The sequence below is a fragment of the Cryptomeria japonica genome, chromosome 9 (genome assembly GCF_030272615.1).
Source record: "Cryptomeria japonica chromosome 9, Sugi_1.0, whole genome shotgun sequence".
NCBI lineage: Eukaryota > Viridiplantae > Streptophyta > Pinopsida > Cupressales > Cupressaceae > Cryptomeria > Cryptomeria japonica.
The window spans coordinates 498,264,893-498,285,512 of NC_081413.1; the positions used below are offsets into that span (position 1 = coordinate 498,264,893).

At 40.5% G+C, this 20,620-nt stretch overlaps 1 protein-coding gene across 1 annotated transcript; it reads left to right on the plus strand.

Moving 5' to 3' along the window:
• Positions 1–1,745: 1,745 nt before the first annotated feature.
• Positions 1,746–18,389, plus strand: LOC131056627 (uncharacterized; the record flags this gene model as incomplete). The annotated part of the gene is given in 7 exon segments (XM_059211365.1): positions 1,746–2,108; positions 2,284–2,394; positions 2,568–2,708; positions 16,102–16,188; positions 17,447–17,572; positions 17,769–17,885; positions 18,058–18,389. Coding segments are annotated over 7 exon segments (1,083 nt in total), but the record flags the coding sequence as incomplete, so codon positions are not given.
• Between the last annotated feature and the right edge of the window lie 2,231 nt (positions 18,390–20,620).

Below are 20,620 nucleotides of genomic sequence, written 5' to 3' on the forward strand. Positions count from 1 at the left end.
TCAAGGAACGCCCTAAAGTTCCCTACTGATATCTTGTCAAATATGTGAAGGATTATCCGTTGGAATGTCGCTAGCGCGTTGCATAACCCGAACAACATTTGGTTATACGCGTACACGCCATCTTCCACTATGAAGGTCGTTTTTAATTTGTCCTCTTCAGCAATGCATCCATAAATGAATAAATTTCATGACTGGCCACTTCCTCCAAGATGCTATCCGTAAATGGTATTGGAAACGGGTCCTTTATGGTGACCGCGTTAAGGCATTTGAAATCCACGCAGATTCGGATCTGGTTTGCCTCCTTTTTAAGGGATATCACTATGGGCGATACCCACTCGCTGGTCTGCACTTTGAAAATAATCCCGGTTTCGAGCATATGCTCGATTTCATCATTCACTCTCGCAGCATAGTTTTTATTCATTCTGTACGGCCTCTTTCGTACAAGTACGGCCCCAAGTATGAGTGAAATTTGATGTACGCACAGTTCTAGCGGCACCCCTTTGAGGTCCTTGTACGTCCAGGCGAATACATCCTTGTATTCCATGAATATTTTAAACGCGGCGGCTTTCAGGACTGGATTCCAGTCGTTGCCAACCAGGATGTTCCTTGGCTCTACTTCCGTGCCGAGGTTTGTAGGTTTTACGGACTCTTTGTACCGGATTGGTTTCGTCATGTCAAACCTATGTGCTGGTGTCTCATTGACAGGAGCATCCCCTTCCGTGTATTCCCCGTACGCTGGCGGAAATTCATTTTCGTCCGGCTCCTCGTCAACCTCCAACATGTTGCACCCATACAGCAGCTCGTAGTCTTCCATTTGCCAGTGGAAGAGCCCATTAAGGGAATCAGTCTCATCTTCCGAACATCCTTGGATTCCCAAGATGCCTTCCTCATCCGGTTCCCTTCCGTACTTTCCTTCATCAACTCTGCCCTCGCCGTCCGATTCCGATTCTGACGGGAGTTCTTCACTCACGAGTTGTGTTTTCAGGTTGATAATAAATTTTCGCCTGGCTTTCTCCATGGACAGCGTGTTACTCCGTCCAGAAATTTCAACATGTAGCTTAGTCCATTTTTCAACATTGCCTAGACTCTAGACTCTAGAGTATAGCTGGGGAAAAACCATACAACTTTATGACCAACTGCAGGCATATTCTGTAGGTCAGCCACATATTGAGTTTTATGTGTCCTTTCCTTCTGCTGCTTGGTTACCATTATCATTCATTGGTCCATGATATTTATACGATAGGTCTTAGTAGAGACTTATTACCTGCAATTTGTACAGAATCTAAACATTTACTCGGAGTTTACATGACAAGCTCCCGATTACGTACTTGCAAGTGGAGATGATCTATTAACAACATGTTAACTTTGATTTAACAATGATATTCTCTTCGTGTCTTATTAGTACTCAAATGTTCATAGCATTATAATCTTTTGCACATAACCTTGTAATCTGCTGTCCCAGCATTCAACATCCAGAAGTTAGTGAGAACTGAGAAATAAAAATTTAAATTCAAAGGCTTGCTGTTAGTCACCTAGACTGCCATCAAAGCTTTCTGATTCAAATACTTGCTACTAGTATGGAATTGGAAATGGTAATGACTCTTTTTTAAATTTGCAGGGAAACCCATTTCTATGAGTACCATTACTATGGTGGTTAGCCTGTGTTTTTAATCTAAGACGAAAAGATGTGACTTATGACATTTATTTTGTTGGGAAAGTATTTAATTTATATACCATTATTACAGGTTTTGGAGTTTTTCGCAGCTGGCCAAGAACTTAGATCCACTCAATCGGCAGCAAAGTTTAACTATAGACTCCGTCCTGTTAAATGTTCTGGTTTAGTTACTGACAAAGTGAACTCTTCAAGGCCTTCTGATGCAGAATATGTGCCTTCAAATTCGTCAATGGATTTGGTTACTGCTGCTGTCAATGCAATTTTCTCGTACAAGCCATTTTATAATTTTGCATCAAAGAAGGCTCGTGAAATGATTATCAAACGTGGAACTGATATTGGCCAGCCTTGGGAGGCAGAGCTCACACAGTTGCGCTTGCATGACTGGGAAAGTGAGTTAAAGGCTGTACAGAATCAGGATATAGTTTATCCTGAGGTATGCTCAATGCTCTTAAATATATCTATCTATCTATCTATATATGGATATGTGTGTGTATATAGCTGAGTAGCTGAAGAGTGAACATTTATTGTGCATGTTTCTAACCATTTGTTTTGTTTCCTTTCTACAAATAAGAATTATCTAATCTTGGTTTACTACAAATATATTTCAGTATTACTTGAAGCCATTTCATGCATACGAGGAAGGAAATTTATCATGGCAAGCTGCATTAGAGGTGGAACTTGCAGCTAAATCAGTTCATGCAAATGTCTTTGATCCTCAGGTAAAATATTCTAATTTATAAATTGTGCATACTTTTGTTCACTAGGAGTATTTTTTTCTTAAAGATGTTTTATTCCATTTTGAGTCTGCAATTTATAGACATGTAACTCATAAGATAATTCTATCATCAATGGACAATAATAATATTTAATCACATACTATTTTCCTGTGCAGAGGAAGAAACTCGACCCTGAAGGTGATTCTAAATTGCGGTCAGGATATCATGAGAAAATTTGTGCTATGATCAAGGCAACTCCTAAATCAATTGTTGATTTTGGTTGTGCAACAGGTCTTAGCACATTTGGCCTCCATCAGGTTTCTCTTTTTTCATCATTTGAAGCTGAAATCTGCAATCTTCCCATCAATTGCTGAAGACATTTAAAAGATTTGTTTCTATTGTGACATAGGGTCTGTTAATTGATACCATCACTTTTATCTTGTACGGAAGTTACACCACTGAACAATTGCAATTTCTCAAACTACAGGCAATCATGCCAAATTATTATGAATATAGATTGATATGTGGGCTAAATCTTCTTCAATTATTAGATATAATATAATGATATACACAATGTTAGACTACACTTTGACACATAGGGATTTATCACTTATTTTAATAATGAAATAACATCATATTAGTTATGTCTAAAAAGTAACTTACAATGTAAGTTACAACCAGTAGTGTGACTTCCTCATTTGATTATTAATACAAGAATACACACATAGAGGAGTGTGCCATCCAATTCTCTTACACATTCTGCAACCATTATTCCAACATTTGGTATTACAGAGAGGACAACCGAGGAAGGGTACATTGATTCAAAGGAAGCACTAGGAGGGGGTATTCTATACATTTCTAAAAGATAAGAAAATTGAATAGGAGATTAAAGGAAGAAAGAAAAAAGAAATCTTCTGTCTAGGAGACAAATCACTGTCCAAAAATGAGAGATTTCTTTCAAAGCTGCTGTTAGATTAACTGCTGGCAGAAATTAAAAAATCTCTTCAGATTCTGTATGGTGTATACTAAAGATGACAGCAATAATAGAAAATTCAAGAACCTTTCTTTTCTCATTTTCATATTTGCAAAATAATTTCAATATTGTTCAAAATTTTTGTGAAAGCCTGCATTATATCAGTTTGCAATTGCTGTTTTTTCTGTCAAAATCTGGATTTAGTTTTGTGTAAGTTGATACTATAGAACTGGCCAATATTTGAAATTTTGCTTCTCCTGAAGCCCAAAAACTAGCAAGCCAAATTTTCAATGTTTAGAGTCACAAAATACTCATCATTGCAGAGTGTAGGAATTGTGATAGAATAATCCTATAAACAGAAACTATAACAGATTCAAATCTTCTAGACTTTGATATCTACGGTAAATAATCCTTGCTGTTGTTAAAACTGAATGTGATTGCTGACTGGATCCCAGAAGTTTAGAATGCATGTCTATTGGTGATTTTTGGGAGAGCTTGAAAAACAAAGATCAAACTCCTAAAAAAAGTAGCCCTATATTTGAAGAAACTTAGCAATGAGTTAAAGTGGAAGGGATCATATTCCCTGAAATTTAGGATCTAACTAGTTAATCCTAGCAACACTTATACACATCTACAGGTATCATAACAGTTTACATACCTAGATTCGTGTTTGGTATTGATGTGAACCTCAACGATTCATTATCCTATTAACAGTTCTGATCTAGATTAGTGTTTGATATTGATGTGAACCTCAACAATCCATTATCTTGTTAACAGTACTGTTATTCTTGTAATGATCTATCAAAGAGCTATCTCTTGGTATCACTGCTTACCTTTATGTATCTCAGAAATCATCACTATGTTGTGATGTTTTCACACATTGCCCCATCGCAAATGGGAACCCCCACTTTTTCTGCCTTCTAGGTCGTCTAGTAGTGTCTTTTGCTATTAGCCTTTCGCTTGAGGAAGTGCAGTTTCTTAGGTGGCTAGGAAGTGATCAGGTTCTCTCTCTCTTTAGGGTGTAGCTGAGTCAGTTGGCTCTCAAAACCTTAGCAATGAATTATTCGTGCTGATCATTCCATTTGATCATCATCCATTGCCTGCAAAATCAGAGATGAAGTGCTGAGTTTGAATATGGAGAATTGTTAAAGGAGAATAAGTGCATGAAGGGAGGATGGATTGGCTCAAAGCAAGATACTTGCATGAGCAAATTGAGCATTTTGGCATCATTGTCGATGACCCCTTGAAACTCCGACCAGCTTGATGTCATTTCCTTTGAACCCCTAAAATCCCGACCTGCTCATAGGCACTTCCTTTGACCCCTTGAATTTGACCCCCTAAAAGACCAATCAAGGTAGGATGATCTTTGAATTTTGATTGAGGTAGAATGTTTGACATTTTTGCAGTGATTTGAAAGGCCTTGAAATTAAGCAAGAAAAGTTGATATTTTTGAGGCATTGTCATTGCCCCTTCAAATCCTCGTCCTACTTCAAGGCATTGTCATTGCTCTCCCAAAACCCCAACCTGCTTGACATCACTTCCTTTGCCCTACCAAAGCCAAGAACTTCCTTTGCCTCCCAAAACCACGAGCGTCCTTTGCCTGCCTATATCACTGATCTATTTTAAGTCACTTCCTTTTCCCAGTCAAAAGCCCGACCTTCCTATGCTCCCTCAAAAGTCTGGCCTGCTTTGAGTTACTTTTAGTGCTCATCAAAAGCCCGACCCTGCATAAAATCAGAAAGTGAGAAATCAGACATATAAAAGTGTGGTCTCAGACATAAATCAGGCCCAAGACAAAAAATCAGACTTTGAAATGTGAAATCAGGGGTCAGGTAAAGGGAATTCATTTCAGATTTTAAGATTGAAATGGTCCTCTTTTACATTTTGATCAAGGTTTGTTTTCTTTTCAGGTTACGGATGCAAGGAAGAATGAACTTCATCACTTGAAGAGGATGAGGACATGCAAGGAATCAGCTCCAAGATGAAGGCTCATTAGCACACATACAACATCAAGATCACACTGTTTGAGACTTCAGCATATGAAGGAGGGTCCAACATGTTGCAACACTCCAAGTCTCAAAGCTCATGCAAGGCAGGGGATAGGATGACTTCCATCACAAAGAAAGACATTGTAAAGTAAGTATAGGGCGTAGCATCAAAGGAAGTCAACACATATACTTTGCTTTTTCAACTTTACATTTCAAGCTAAGGAAGTATATGCAACGTGAGGATGTCAGCTTGCTTCATGAAGAGAGAGATTCCATCACATAGAAGTGTTCCAAGTTCAAGGAAGCACAAGATTCACAAGAGCAAGCATGAGAGTGCACACGTTGAAGGAAGAAAGTCTTTAACTATTTTGAATTTTCTTTGGAAATCCAAGAATTATTGCCAGCACGTCAGGGAGATAGTTCTAGGGCGAAGGTGATCAAGTTAGGAAGATGATGCAATTTGGGAGTATCTCCCACCATGATCCCATTCTTCATTGTAGGCACTTGGATAATGTTATTATCAAGAGATACGCCTCATTCATTTACAACTTGTGATGAGTTACAATGAGCTAGCTACGGTGGTGCCCAATCATCACTTATCCAATTACATCATTCTAAGTTGAGGCATCCAGGTTCAATGCACTTGGCTCATCCAACGAGGTAGATAACTGCCACATGGGCACAAAGTTCAATGCACCTACCCTTGTCATCTATTGGTGAATAATGCAATGAAGGACATGTGTCCCACTCAATGTAATTTTGTCATTGTTCAAGCATTAAATGCTTTGTAATGGGTGTAATAAACCCTAATTAGGGTTTCTATTTTTCAATCTCGGCCATTCATTTGGATTTGATCTAGGCCATTCATTTGTAAAAGGAGCACTATAAAAGCCTCCATTCTCTCATTTGTAAAGGTTAATAGTTGTAATGGTGGGAAAATGGTGAATGATAGATCAAGAGGAAAACTACCCTTTCCCTCAAAGAGAGATGAGAGTTTCACTATTGATTACCCTTCAAACACTTTTCACCAAGTTACATTTGGAAGAGGAGAGGAGAATTCACTAGATCCAACCTTCAAGAATGAAGATTGAATTCTGAATGAAATGGGAATGATAAGTTGATCCCCTATTCCTTATTTGAAATAGAAATGAAATTAATTGATTTATGTAGTGCAAAAGTGACAAAGAACTGATTATAACTTGAGATTGGAATATGGGATGAAGTTGTGCACCTAGATCTGGCAATAATATGTCGAGACAAAGTCGCCCTACGAATTTGAAGAAAAGTTGCTCGGACTGTGGCGGAAATGTACACGGTCCTCTGAAAAATCCGTGAAACGAAAAAGGGTTTTTCCGCTTCTGCAAATGATGCCCGAATCCGAAAGTACAGTTGCGCACCTACAACCTACACATAGAAAAGAGAGAAAAATGGGTTGGGATTGGGGGTTTGACCTTTGGGGGTTTGCCTTTAGGTCAAACCCCAGTTTTGGAATTAACCAAGTAATGAAAGAAAGTACTTGCAAGTAGGATGTAAATGAAAGACTGAATTGTAAGTCACCTCAAGGGGGGTTGTGGTAGCAATGCTGATAGAAATGTTTGTATGGAATTGAATGTTGAAATCAATCTCCTCTTCAATGGTTGAATCCTTGACTTGAATGCAACACTTAGCCTTGAAGGGAGACTTGAGAATGCTCAATGCTGGAAAAGAATGCTTGATCGCTTGTGCAACTTGACACACTCCAATCTTATCCAACTTCAACTTTCTTAACTTCCACTTATGCAAATGAGAGGATGAATGCCCCTTAAATACATGTTGGTGGATTTGATTTTCGTCACAGGCCGACATCGGGGGAGTTTCCCGCCCAATGTACAACCCACAATGCAACCCTAGGAAGGGTCCTGCCCCAAAATAGGGCAGGGACAGGGGCGCCATGTCCCTGTCCTACCCCTTTCACCAGGGTAGAGTGCAAACGAGGTGATGCAGAGGCCAAGGAAGAAGCTGTTTCTAAGGGCTGAGCAATCTCCGATCTTCAATCAGCCTAGAGGATTTGATCTCGCATGCGTGAGGACCCTAATGCAGTCGAAAATTGCTAGGGTCGCAATTTAATGACACTACAATAGTTAATAGTTGATAGATGTTAGATAGCAAGCAATTAGAATAGAGTAGAAGGAGAAGGCAAAGATTGTCGCCAAGACTTTGTCGTAAGCAACAAGTAAATTTCATTGAAGATATGGTGATCTTCATATGGTAATTTAGCGATTTGCATGGTCTCTACTTCTCGTTTAATTTTCATGTTGTTTAGATGAATAGAAGAACTTTGTGTATGATCAATGGTGAAATTCGTACATCCATACTACTAACACTTTGCTGATTGTAAAGTATCTTGCATAGTCAACTGGATCCATCTTATTCGAGCTCAACTTCGATTGTTACTTACACATTGATATGCATTACATTGATGGTGTTTATGGCGTAGTAGTAGTTTGAACATCATTTTGCTCTACTTAGAAGATCGCACTAAACTTTGTGGAGTTGTTGTTTTGCATGGCAAAGCAAAGTCTAGTTGAGTTTCACCAAAGATTGTTGATCGCTCTTACATACCTAGGATTAGATTAGCTCTCTCAACCCTTTACCCTTTTGCTATTTTTTCAAATCAAGTTAAATTCCACATTCCAACAACATTTAAGCATTCAAGATTCAACATAAGTCCACCTTGTGATTCTAGCAATATCACATCATAACATTGAGTCTATCTAAGAGCACATCAAGACTTGACATTTGGAACTTTGGAGTCATCCCATTCGATCATGCAGTTTAGCACTTGGGAAGATTTTCTTCAATAGAAGATAGAATACTTAGTATTTTATTCAATGTTGCATAGTGTATGAAACTCACATCAACACATTGTTAGGGGTAAATAACGTATGTTAGTAAGAATAATATTTATAAGTGTGTTATGTTGTGTTATGTTTATGTTTGTCGCCGAGAGGTTCCTGTCGGGTAGTTGGGAGTTGGTGACGGTTGGCAACTTGACCAACTGTTGGGTCTTTATATTGTTTGGTTGGAACCTCGGCAGGGGAGATTATGTATGGACAATTTTGGACATTGGAATAAAGATATAACTTTCTGGTCTAATTATTATCATTTGTCATTTATGTTATGATGTACAATTGTTTTGTTCAATGAATACTTGGTACGTGCAGGAGATACTGTGTTATCTGATTATTCACCAACTATACATTTAGGACTAAACATTGGAGATAACTATGGCGGTAGGCGGAAGCAATTAATGGGCCAACTGTTTAACCAGCAATTAATTGTCGTGGACAGCGACACACACGAAGAGAGTACCGCGGAAGAGGAACGAGAGGATCAGTTGATGACAGACTTGGTGGAGTTGTGGGACATGTCGGTCACGTAGTACGTGCAGTGAGAGGATCAAGAGAGAGCCCTCTCGGAAGGCACTGTACGTGGTGAACTCACCGTCAACACCCCCGTCTTTATCTACTCGGGAGTATTCCAAGGTTACTCACCAAAAATTTGATTGCACTCCAAAACCAAAGGGAGGAAACGACAAAGGAACTTTGGCGGCAACAAGTTCTCCGACGGTACGAGGAACGGAGTTGTAGGGAGGAAGAGGAGAGGGAGGCTAGTCGGCGCCATACCTCTGGCACTTGATGTCCCTACGGCCGAACAAAGACAGACGTACTACTACTACCAAAGGAGTAAACGAGGGAACTATACAGAGATCTCTTCGCATAAAAAGAACAGGCCGATAGGAGACAGCGACTAAGGGAGATTGCCGACTCGAGGAGTCTGGAGAAACACAACAGAAGTCGGAGTGTGAGTCGGAGTCGTAGTCAGGAGAGGCAAAAACCGTGTACGTGGAAGGAGTTGGCCAAGGTCACCAGAAACCTGCCACTTCCAGACGTAGTGGAGGAAGATCTCGCCGACCAGGCCCCACACTCGACGTCAAGTGAAGAAGACTCCAGAGCCGAATCACAAAGCACCCAATCGGAATTTTCCGAACAAGGAGAGGAGGCGGTACGAGACCTGCACGAGGAAATCGCCACTATTTTTGAAGCAATGTTGTCTGGCATTGAAAATTTGTCCTTGTCAGAGGGCATCAAAATAGGAAGATCAGATCCAGAAACCCTGGGAAGGAGGGACTATAGAAGCGAAGGTGACCAAAGCCCGGTTGGCAGGGGCCTGACCAGACCAGGAGCGTACGGTACCTCCCGGACACATAGTACCTTTCCGGCATATAGCCATTTCCAGGCACTGCATAAAACCGTACAGAATAGAACAATGGCACACACCTCGGAGAAGAAGAAACTCCCAAAATTCATGGGCGACGGGTCAGAGGACTTGGTACGGCATTGCAAGACATGCGTCACCATTTGGGAAGCAAATGACGACCGAGACTATTGGGTGAAGGCATTTCTTGCCACTCTGCGAGGAATAGCTATCGACTGGTACACAGACCTCGATGCTCAGTATAAAACGTCCTGGAGCAATCTGAGGAAGGCCTTCGAGGAAGAATTCAAACTACTACGGGATGACAACGAAATTGTGGCAGAAATTTACAACACCAAACAAGGAAAAAACGAAAGTGTGCGCGCATATAACAAAAGGCTGAGGGAACTACTTAACAAAATGGAGAACCAGCCGACAGATGGCCTCAAGAAGCAATGGTTCGTGGAAGGATTGGTACCATCCTTGAGAAGGACGATGAAAGTGGTCCCTCCGCCATCGTACGATGAAGCATACAACCGCGCCATGGATATTGAAAGTGAAAACAAGACATCCCGGGGGAAGCAAGGGACCAGCGATGGTGACAGCACGGACGACGACAGCGACAGGGTATCCAAAACCATGCAAGGACTCCGGAAGGATATGATGAGGATGATGAAGGAGTTAAAAGGTGACAAAGAAAGTGGTAGGGAAGGAAAAGAACTATGGTGTACTAATTGCAAGACTGAAGGACACTAAAGGAAGTTGTCCCCGCAAATTTTTTGTGACATCTGCCAAGTAATGGGACATTCCACTAAGGAATGCCCATACAACTTGAAAGCACGGAGCACACAAGTGCTCTACGCCCAACCCGACCAAGCCACACTGCTGGCGACACCACCGAAGCCAACAACAAACTCTGACGCCTCACTTGGGAGGGTACGGAAACAATCGGCGGGGTAACAATAAATCCAATAATAACACACCAAGGAGTAGAATTCAATACGACAGGAAGGTGCGACCCATGATTCAACGCAGAAAATGCAACAAATGGGGTCACTTTGCCCGAGAATGCCAAAATGGAGGTGATGCAGCAAGTTTGCTGTGTAGATGGTGCGGTCCAGGAAATCACGAGGACATAGATTGTCCAAAGCAAAAAGGGGCGAACATGCTCGACGTGGAGGGATCAGGAGAAGACGTACTGGCAATCACAAGGTTGCAAAACAAGAAAGCCATGTACCCTGACCCTTGCACAAAAAAAGAAACGCTCCAGGAGGCAAGGGCGGATATCGAGCGAGTGATGGCTGGAGAGCGGAGGGCCTCGCACCTGGCTACTGATGCACCAGTTCGGTCGGAACCGGAGAAAACTATCATCAAGCAGATGTTACAAACCACAATACCCATATGGGTGTCTGACCTTCTGCAGACCATGCCACAGTTAAGGATGGCTCTGACAAATATAACTCGGGACACTACCCTCAGTCAGGAACACCAAACGACGGCGGAACCATGTAGTATGGATTCGGTGAAGGAATCTGGTACGGATGCCATGAATCCTATGCTACTCGCGGTGGGCATCGGACGGAAGCCAGCAGTAGTAGAGATGGATATAATGAGACAAAAGCTTACAAACACCATTGTTGATGGTGGGTCTGGAGTCAACGTACTACCGAAGGAAACTTGGCGAAGCCTCGGCAAGCCTACACTCTGGCCACCAACCTTCCACTTGGTTGGTGCGGATCAACACGATATCAAACCCCTCGGTACCCTCATGGCACAAAGGTGGTAATTGGGATGCAGCAATTCCTTTTGGATTTTGTAGTCATTCCACTGGAAAGGAAAGCGTACGACGCTCTTCTAGGAAGGGGGTGGCTGATCATGGCCAAAGCTAATCATAACTGGAAAAGGAATACGCTCTCAATCAAGAGTGACGGTCATAAGTATGTAATTGATCTAAGGAACCAGTCTGTTAGCGAAGAGCTCGCATCATTGGACTCCGACTCAGAAGATTCAAATAGATGGGAGTAGGGTTCTAAGGGAGACAGGAGGGAAAGAACTCGACGAGGAAGGAGTGTTGGAACTGGACAGATGTTCCAAGGATGGAACCAGTTCATTGGCGGGACTTTTTCATTGGCAAATGGAGGACTATGAGGTCTTCCACCCGGAGTGTCACATGCTTCAAATATGTGAGATAGGAGAATCAAGCGGCGGGATGGAAGAACAATCCTTTCCCCTGGAGTACGGTAGATACCAAGAGGGAATGGCACGGATGGACGACACTCTAGCCCACCAGTTTGAACGGGATAAACCCATCAAGTACGAGGAACGGGGTGTGGAGAAGGTTAATCTTGGCAATGAGGCAGAACCACAGGTGATACTTGTAGGAGATGACTGGAACCCCGTGATAGGCAGCAGCCTTCAAGATATTTTTGGAATATAAAGACATCTTTGCCTGGACCTACAAGGACTTGAAGGGGGTACCGCCGGAGCTATGCGTGCATTGCATAACCCTCGTACCAGGAGCCCAACCGGTACGAAGGAGGTTGTACAGGATGAACAAAAATTACGCAGCCAAAGTTAATGAGGAGATCAATAAAATGTTAGAAGCAAAAATACCGTACATTGTACGGTCAACAAGTATGGTCGAAACACAGGCGCGGAGCACCATTCCATACGACAAGGCGAGGAGTCCGTACGATGTACAATAGAGCACCATTCCATAAGGCGCACGATAGAGCATCAACCTGTACAGTGTACCTCACTCGTACGATGCACCTCATCCAACCATTCCGTACGGTGTAGTCTATTCATTTGATCCGTACATCGTACGACATAAACTACATAGAGAAAAGGGTACGGTGTACGGTGAAACCGTATGGTGGATATGGCACAGGAGACATCATACGACATGCATGAAAGTCATACGAACATCGTACATGAGGCATTGTACGGTATACAGGGATGCAATCAGGGAGAGGTCGTTCGACCACGCTACAGGTACGACAACCAAAGGCGGAGGCCGTACGACAACCAAGAGAAATTCGTATGGACCACAAGAGAAATATTGTACGGTCAAGGAAGCAATATATCAAAAACTCGAAGGCATCAGCTTTGAGTTGGATGAAGGGAGTCTCAAGCCACACACCTATGCATCGTACAACCAAGAGAGAAGCACAAGTTTGTACGAAAGAACAAGTCAGAAAACACAATTCCCGTATGGGAGAATGCACCTTGATCAGAATTTTGACTTCTTTGGCCTTGTTCTTGATGTCTTAAAAAAGCAGAAAATTGATGCACGCCATGGAGTTTCGTGTGGGTTTGAAGGTTGTAATTTGGTGTTGGCGCTGCCCCTCGACCCCGCAAGGGGCTCTGCCCCTTGATCCCGTTGGGGGTGCTGCCCCTTGACCCTGTTGGGGGCGTTGCCCCAAACCCCCATTTGATTTGGCAGGTACACTACACAGCGCAACCGACAAGAAAAAGGAGGAATCTGGACACATCCATGGAGATTGAAGAGTTTAGTAGCGCAGAGGATTCGGAGGAGGTGGAAGAGACGGAAGAGCAGGAAGGTGGTAATGAGGGGTTCCATCTGTCAGGACACACAACTGTGGAGGAGGAAGAGGAAATTGAGTTGTGGCAGCAGGAAGAAGAGGAAGAGGAGGAGCAACAGGGAGGATTGCGGGCTCAATGGAAAAGTACGAGGGTAAAATTCACACCCTCAAAATTATCTTCGGCACACTTGGTACCACAGGAAGCACTTACGGTGGTCAGCCCTATAGAGGACATACGACCAGTAGGGGTGTTGTTCCGGAAAATCAGTGAAGGGGAACCACCAGCGCAAGGGTGGGTATCATTACCACAGAAACTAGTACTTGCATCAGAAACCACGGAGGGTACCAGTATGGTATACCAGACAGTGGCAGGGGAGGTCATACCAGGAAGGAATTGGTACGGCATATCCAGGTTCTGGTACGAAAGACATTGGTACGGTACCAGTAAGTACTGGTACAACATTAGCATGTACTAGTATGGTGCCAACATGTACTAGTACGACAGAAACTGGTACGGTGCCAACCTGTACTGGTACGACAGGAATTGGTACAGTGCCAACAAGAACTGGTACGGTGCCAACAGAAACTGGTACGGTACCAGCAGAAACTGGTACGGTATTAGAAGCCGATACGGTACCAGCATAAATTGGTATAGTACCAACATAAACTAGTACGGGTGACTTGGAGGCAGAAGTCAGTACGGTACCAACAGAACCTGGTACGGGTGACTTGGAGGCATTAGCAGCCCAAGTGGCAGAGCTCACCTTACAGCTGAAACAGAAAGATAAAAAGCTACTGAAAGCTGCTCACATGGTAAAGAAAGCACGGGAACGACAGCTGCTGGTGGAAAAGATCCTGAAACTTCAGGCCGGACAACAACCTCCTCCTGCGGCCACTACAGGGACGCCTCCTCCCTCTACTCGGTCTTAGCTATGTTTTATATAATTCAGTTTCTCTTGTCTGAGTCGTTTGGAAGACGACTACGTTTTTGGGGGGGCTAATGTTAAGGGTAAATAACGTATGTTAGTAAGAATAATATTTATAAGTGAGTTATGTTGTGTTATGTTTATGTTTGTCGCTGAGAGGTTCCCGTCGGGTAGTTGGGAGTTGGTGATGGTTGGCAACTTGACCAACCGTCGGGTCTTTATATTGTTTGGTTGGAACCTCGGTAGGGGAGATTATGTATGGACAATTCTGGACATTGGAATAAAGATATAACTTTCTGGTCTAATTATTATCATTTGTCATTTATGTTTTGATGTACAATTGTTCTGTTCCATGAATACTTGGTACGTGCAGGAGATACTGTGTTATCTGATTATTCACCAACTATACATTTAGGACTAAACACACACTCTATCGCTGATATTATGTGTAATTCTGAACATTTATTGAATTCAAGGGTTTTCCACAGCTTTGATGAGTTTTAGTAGTCATAGTACTGAACAATGTATTGCTAGAGCATTCATTATAGTGATTTCATTGATGTTTAATTCTGAGTAATTGTTTTTTAGATCCAAGTATACATACATCTTAGTTATTATGATTTGAATTCTAGAAGTTGATAAATCGGACCAAAAGCCCAAATTGGTGGTGAATGGTGTCCACTAGCATTAAGAGTAGGGTTTTTGTCCCACCAAAGTGCAAGCCCCCTTGTGGACACATGCTTGTTGACCCCACCATTTGGTTTGGGTACACACTTGCCAGCACAATGAAGGAATGTCTGCTAGGGTCTAGCCAACATAATGGGTTTTCGTCTAGTAAGGTCATTAGATGCCCACCATGTTCTGCACGGCTCAACCTCGAGACCTTGACTTTAATACCAAGCAAGGGTAACCATTATGCCAAAAGTCTAGACTGGTGGTGAATGGTGCACACTTGTATTAAGAGTGGGGTTTTTGTCCCACTAGAGTGCTAGCACAAGCCAACTCCCTCACGAAAACAAGGCTACTGGCCCCATAATTCGGTTTGGGTACTCACTCACCAGCATGAAAAGGAAGATCCATCGGGGTTTAGCCAACATACTAGGTTTTTGTTTAGAAAGGACATTATAAACTATGCTGATCTTGCACTGGTTGTAATGACTAACATTTTAACTCTTGCAACAGTAACTAAGCTTCAATATGGTCCAAAATCATTCCCTAACAAGTTGTAATTTAATCAATTTTATTTCCTGAATTATTTTGATATTTGCTTCATAAATGCATTATTATAATAGTTGGTTCCCTTATTACTGTTAAATAAATTAATAATTAAATATGCAATGGCTTATCAAATAACATAGACTTCCTCTAATCAGGATGATCCCGCTGCACTCAGTTTTGTGTTTGGTTATGAGCTATCACATGACGTTCAAGTTATATGGGACAAAATTGTTTGAGATAAATTATTTTGGTGATGAACATCAAAGAAGAAAAGTGTTGTAATTATGATCTTATTTTTGGGTTATTGACTTTATGTACTCTCTTAGTGTAGATCTTCTTAATTTGGTGATGAACATCAAAGAAGAAAAGTGTTGTAATTATGATCTTATTTTTGGGTTATTGATTTTATGTACTCTCTTAGTGTAGATCTCCGTTCTTGTGCCTGACTCTTTAGTGTTGTGCCATGTTAGTTTGTGGGTATTACTTACATAGTTAAACTAGTCCATGAAACCAACTTGGCCATGGATCAAATTCAGAGATGGATTTTAATGAAGAATATATTTAGAAAGTTTTGCTAGATGCACTGTTTTGTTAGTATGTTTTAGGAATGTTATTTGTTCTTTACAAGAAGATTGATTTCTTTGTATCGTATTAAAGAAAGAGAGCATACTCTTTGTACAAAGCATATTCTTCTTGCATTTTATGGAGAAGATTAACTAAATTCAGATTTGCAACCTGAAGGTTGAAGGATATAGGTTTTTAATTTTTATTGATTAAATTGTATGCAACTACAATTAACAATCATATGAATTCTTATGTTGTAGGTGTTTCCTGGAGCAGATATTGTGGGTGTTGACCTTTCGCCATACTTCTTGTCTGTGGGGAATTTTTGCTTGAAGGAGAAGTCAAATGTATGCTTATATTTCATCCTCTGTCTAGGTCTAAACTTTTTTTTATATTATTCTCTGGTGTTTATGAAGAGATATTTACACATACCAATATTCTAATTCTATTGTTTATAGATAGTAATTAGAATTAGGCATCCATAAAATTTCTGTACTCTGTAATACCTGTTTTGAACTATATTCATGGCACAATGCAATCTGTAATGTCTATGTAGTATTTGCTAAGTGCTTCTGGGTCTGACTGCACATTATGTTAATAATGTGTCTCTTTGCTGAACCCATCATTAGAGTTAAAAGGTCACTAGCCAATTCTTTCATTTCACTCTTAGATCCATTTTGCATTCATTTCATTTTTAGTTGAACACTTGCATAGATGGATATCTTATTAAAAAGACTAATTAACTTGTCTGATGGTGATAAGCCTAATGCAAAACGCAAGCAGTCAGTGAATTCCTTGCATTTTCAATTCATTTTCTTTTATTTGATTACTTGGTTTCGATCTCCTATCCCATTTTATGTTGGTGAGATATCTCTTAGTTCTAATATGCTTCTAGATTAAGAGAGACGGATTCAAGGAACATGCTTCACATAATTTTTATGGTTTATGCGTGTAGTTTCACAAGGGAACACATTATTTACAAAACACAAAAAGAAATCTTTAAAGCCTCAAATTTGTGGGCATTCTCTTCTAAGCAATTTTCTAATTTTTCTTGAGAGGTTCAAGTCTCTTTGCAATGCATTCTTTGTCTATTTCATTATTTTCAGTGAATACCCTATTCAAATTTTTTTCCTTTATTTGTTTGTTACTTTTGTATCATCTATTGTGCTTGTGGGCTTTTCTCACGGTAGTTGTGCACTTTGTCTAGAATTCTATGTGGGTCGATTCTCACTGCCTGAAGTAAACCCTTATGTTGTATGCTTCTTTTTCTATGTAGAACTTTTTTATTCTTTGAATCACAATTGTATTTTTTAGTAAAGAAATGTTTGCTTCTAGCTCAAAATTGGAGAGTTATCATGAGATAATGCAATAATTTCAGAATTTGTAGCCACTGATATTGTGGCCATAAATTTCTCTCATACATAAATTGCAGTTCCTTTCTCTCATCAGTAAATGGCCACCTTTATCATGTATGTTTGTTTTAGTGATTCTGGTTGGAAGTGGTTCTAGTTTGCCTATAGCTTATAAATTGCATTTAAGGTGGTTGCTCATCTACCAAAAAATCTTAAAAACCATATTCATCTTATTTATTCCTTCTTGAAACAGGATGGTTACTTGCCAATACAGTTTTTGCATGCAATGATTGAAGATACAGCTCTTCCAAGTCATTCCTTTGACTTAGTCTCACTTTCCTCAGTCTGTCATGAACTGCCAAGTTCTGTCACTGAGCAGGTAAATATCCTCAAAGCTTACATGTATTTTCCTGCAAGAGATAGCTTTAATTTTTTAGTTCTATTTTAGGAGTTGCAGACATTCCTGACACCTCAGTTTCTTGTAATAGACTTTATGTAATACTGTAACTTCCATTTTCTTTACTTATTGCATGTTTTATTGTTGTTAATACTGTAATTTCGTTTATTTTTGTCAGGTCATAGATGAAGCAAATCGGCTTTTGAAGTCTGGTGGGGCCCTTTGTATTATGGAAATGAATCCACATTCTCCTCTAGTTCAGAAGATGGTCAATAATGTCTTTGCCTTCACTGCGGTAATTTTATTCATAAAATGACAATAATAATTTGAAACTCTGCACTGCAAGAGTTGTCTTGGAATTTCTTTTCAAGATGGCAGGATATACAGTACTGTTAGCTTGTTGTTCATAGCTTATAGACAATTTAGTAGTCTAGTCATACTGAATGTGCATTTTGTTTTCTTTGCAGTTTAAAGCTACAGAGCCATATTTTGATGACTATAGAACATTTTCAATTGAGAAAGCAATTGAAGAGAGAGGGTTCACTTTCCCATTTCAGGCAGACAACTCCCCACGGCATAGAACTATTGTTGCCCACAAAAGATAAATCAATTTAATGTGCATGGTAATTTCTTAGAAATCATGCTAATTTTGTGATCAGAATAATATAAGCTATAGTGTGTGTGTTCTTTAACTAGCTGTATTACATCAATGCCATTGCAACTTCTGTATGCAAAATTCTTGGAAACAATTGGTTCGGCCCACAATTTATTTAGTTTATGTTTCAAAAGTTATCGAATATTTGTTTTCTTTGATAAAGCATAAAGATTGTAGAAGATAGATATTTAGTTTTTCTTTTCTTTTCTTTTCTTGTTATAGCCCATCTTTGTCACAAGACTGTACATAGTTGTCCTTCTACTGGCTATACTATACTGCATATTTTTGAAATATAAAAGATAAAATTTGAGAAGATTTAGTGGTTTATTCTATCTAAGGCAGTGGTCTCTCTATCTAAAATAGAATACGAGACTACACATGATTCTATCACTCAACTGTTGATAGGGAGCTCCTGGATGAAAATCAACAACATTATTCTTGTCTCAAGCCATCCTAGGAGGCCAATTTGCGTTGACGCGACCAGCCATACGTTGGCAAGGAGTAAGCTAGGTGTTAGATCCCTTGATGATAACTTCAGTGGATCTCTCAGCATTCACAACTGATGTTTGGAAGGAAGAGTCATTTCAGCTCTAATCTAGTATCTTTCAGCTATATGTCTTTTTGCCTCAGCTTGTTCTTGATGCATTTCAGCTAATCTCTTTTTGGCATTGTATGAAAGTAGAAGGCCTTCAATAGCCTCAACGTTTCACTCATGCTGCTGAATGCCCATATCCATCTATTCAACACATTTGTATGACACTTCAATTCTTTCTTATTGGTTCTCCACCATCTGAAGATCTGACCAATCTACTTTCGAGATATGGATTATGAACACCTTTTTATGGATATTTATGTTGAGGTTGTGCACAATGGAAGTCATTTCCATGAGAACAGAAGCAATATTAGGGTCACATTTGCAGATACCAACTTGAATTTAGGAATGGGACAGGGTTTCGTCAATGCGCATTTACTAAGCTAGGAATCTGTCAGTCCAAGAGTAGAGAGTAGGTATTCCATCAGGTCTTGGAGTTCCTCCGAACTTAAAAGAAAGAGCTGGGCTGGATGCTGTAGGTATTAGTGGAGGGTTGAAGAAGTATATTAGTAATATCAAATTGGCGAAAGTGGGAGCCACTTAAGCTTTACATTTGGTGTTCATTCTAGGAATTTCAGCATCAGGACAAGCTTGGGATGGAGAATAGGGTTTAGGTTACACGGGAGGGAGATTTAAGCTCACTCTTAGATCAGGGATATTTATTCATAGTATGAGTTAATTTCAGTTGAGGAAGCATATGTAGTACACGAGAAAAATTATTTTGTGTATTTCTAGTAACCCTGATCGCCTCCTCAGTGTCATCCCGTGGATGGGTTCTTTTTGGGATTTGGACTATTCCACCTTTCTCAGTCCTTTTTTGAGCAGCATGACTAAAGTCTTAATATTTTTGCTTTGACTGTCCTCTTTTATGCCTTAAGATTTTGTCTAGAACTTCCTCCACTTTGACATCTAAGAAACCCCAATTTGTTTTTTGAACAACCAAGTCTGATGCAGGAGCATCCCCGGTTCACAGCAATCTTGCATCAACCAAAAACATTTTCTTTTTTGTTTCGTTTTCCGTTTTCCGTTTTAGTTTTCCTTTCTATGTGTCCCGGTTTTGGCTCACCGGATCCTGTGGAATTGGATTTTACTTGAAGACTTGATCATCTTTCTTGCTTTCAAACCACATCTCATTTGGATCACTTTCCGACAAGATATCGCTACCGGTTTCCATGATAGTTTCTTGTTACCGGTTGCCTCAGACCTATTCTGGTGATCTCCAGGAACCCATTCCGAAGCTTGCGGAACCCTGGACATTGATCTCGACATTTCTTGGCATGCGGTCGACCTTTTACGTTTCATCCTTTGGATTTTTTCGAGGAATCTCTTTGCGGAGGCCGACCTTGTTCATTTTTGCACGTTAAGTCTTGTTCTTTGGGTTTTGATCCTTTTTGGGCTGACCAGGTCCTTTGGATCGATATATATACTTGTAATCATGCTTTAGAATGTAATCAATGAGAATCAATTGAAGATCAATTAGGATCAATCAAAGATAGATTGTGCCTAGAAGATAGATCTTTCGATTCAAGGTCTCGGTGTGAGCTATTCTACCAGGCCTGTGTGCCAATATGTTGTAACCTGGTTGTTACCGGTTGGATGTAATCAAATTTCATGCAATAAAACTATCTATTCTGCATTGCCTCCATCATATCTGTGTGTTTCCGTTGTGTTTACTCTTGCTGACCGGTTTGGACTGATCTCCTTGGGGTCCCTCCTCACCAGTGACTGCTTTAAGTGGTATTAGAGTGAAGTTTCGTTCCGGAGGTTGCGTGTCCTAAATTTT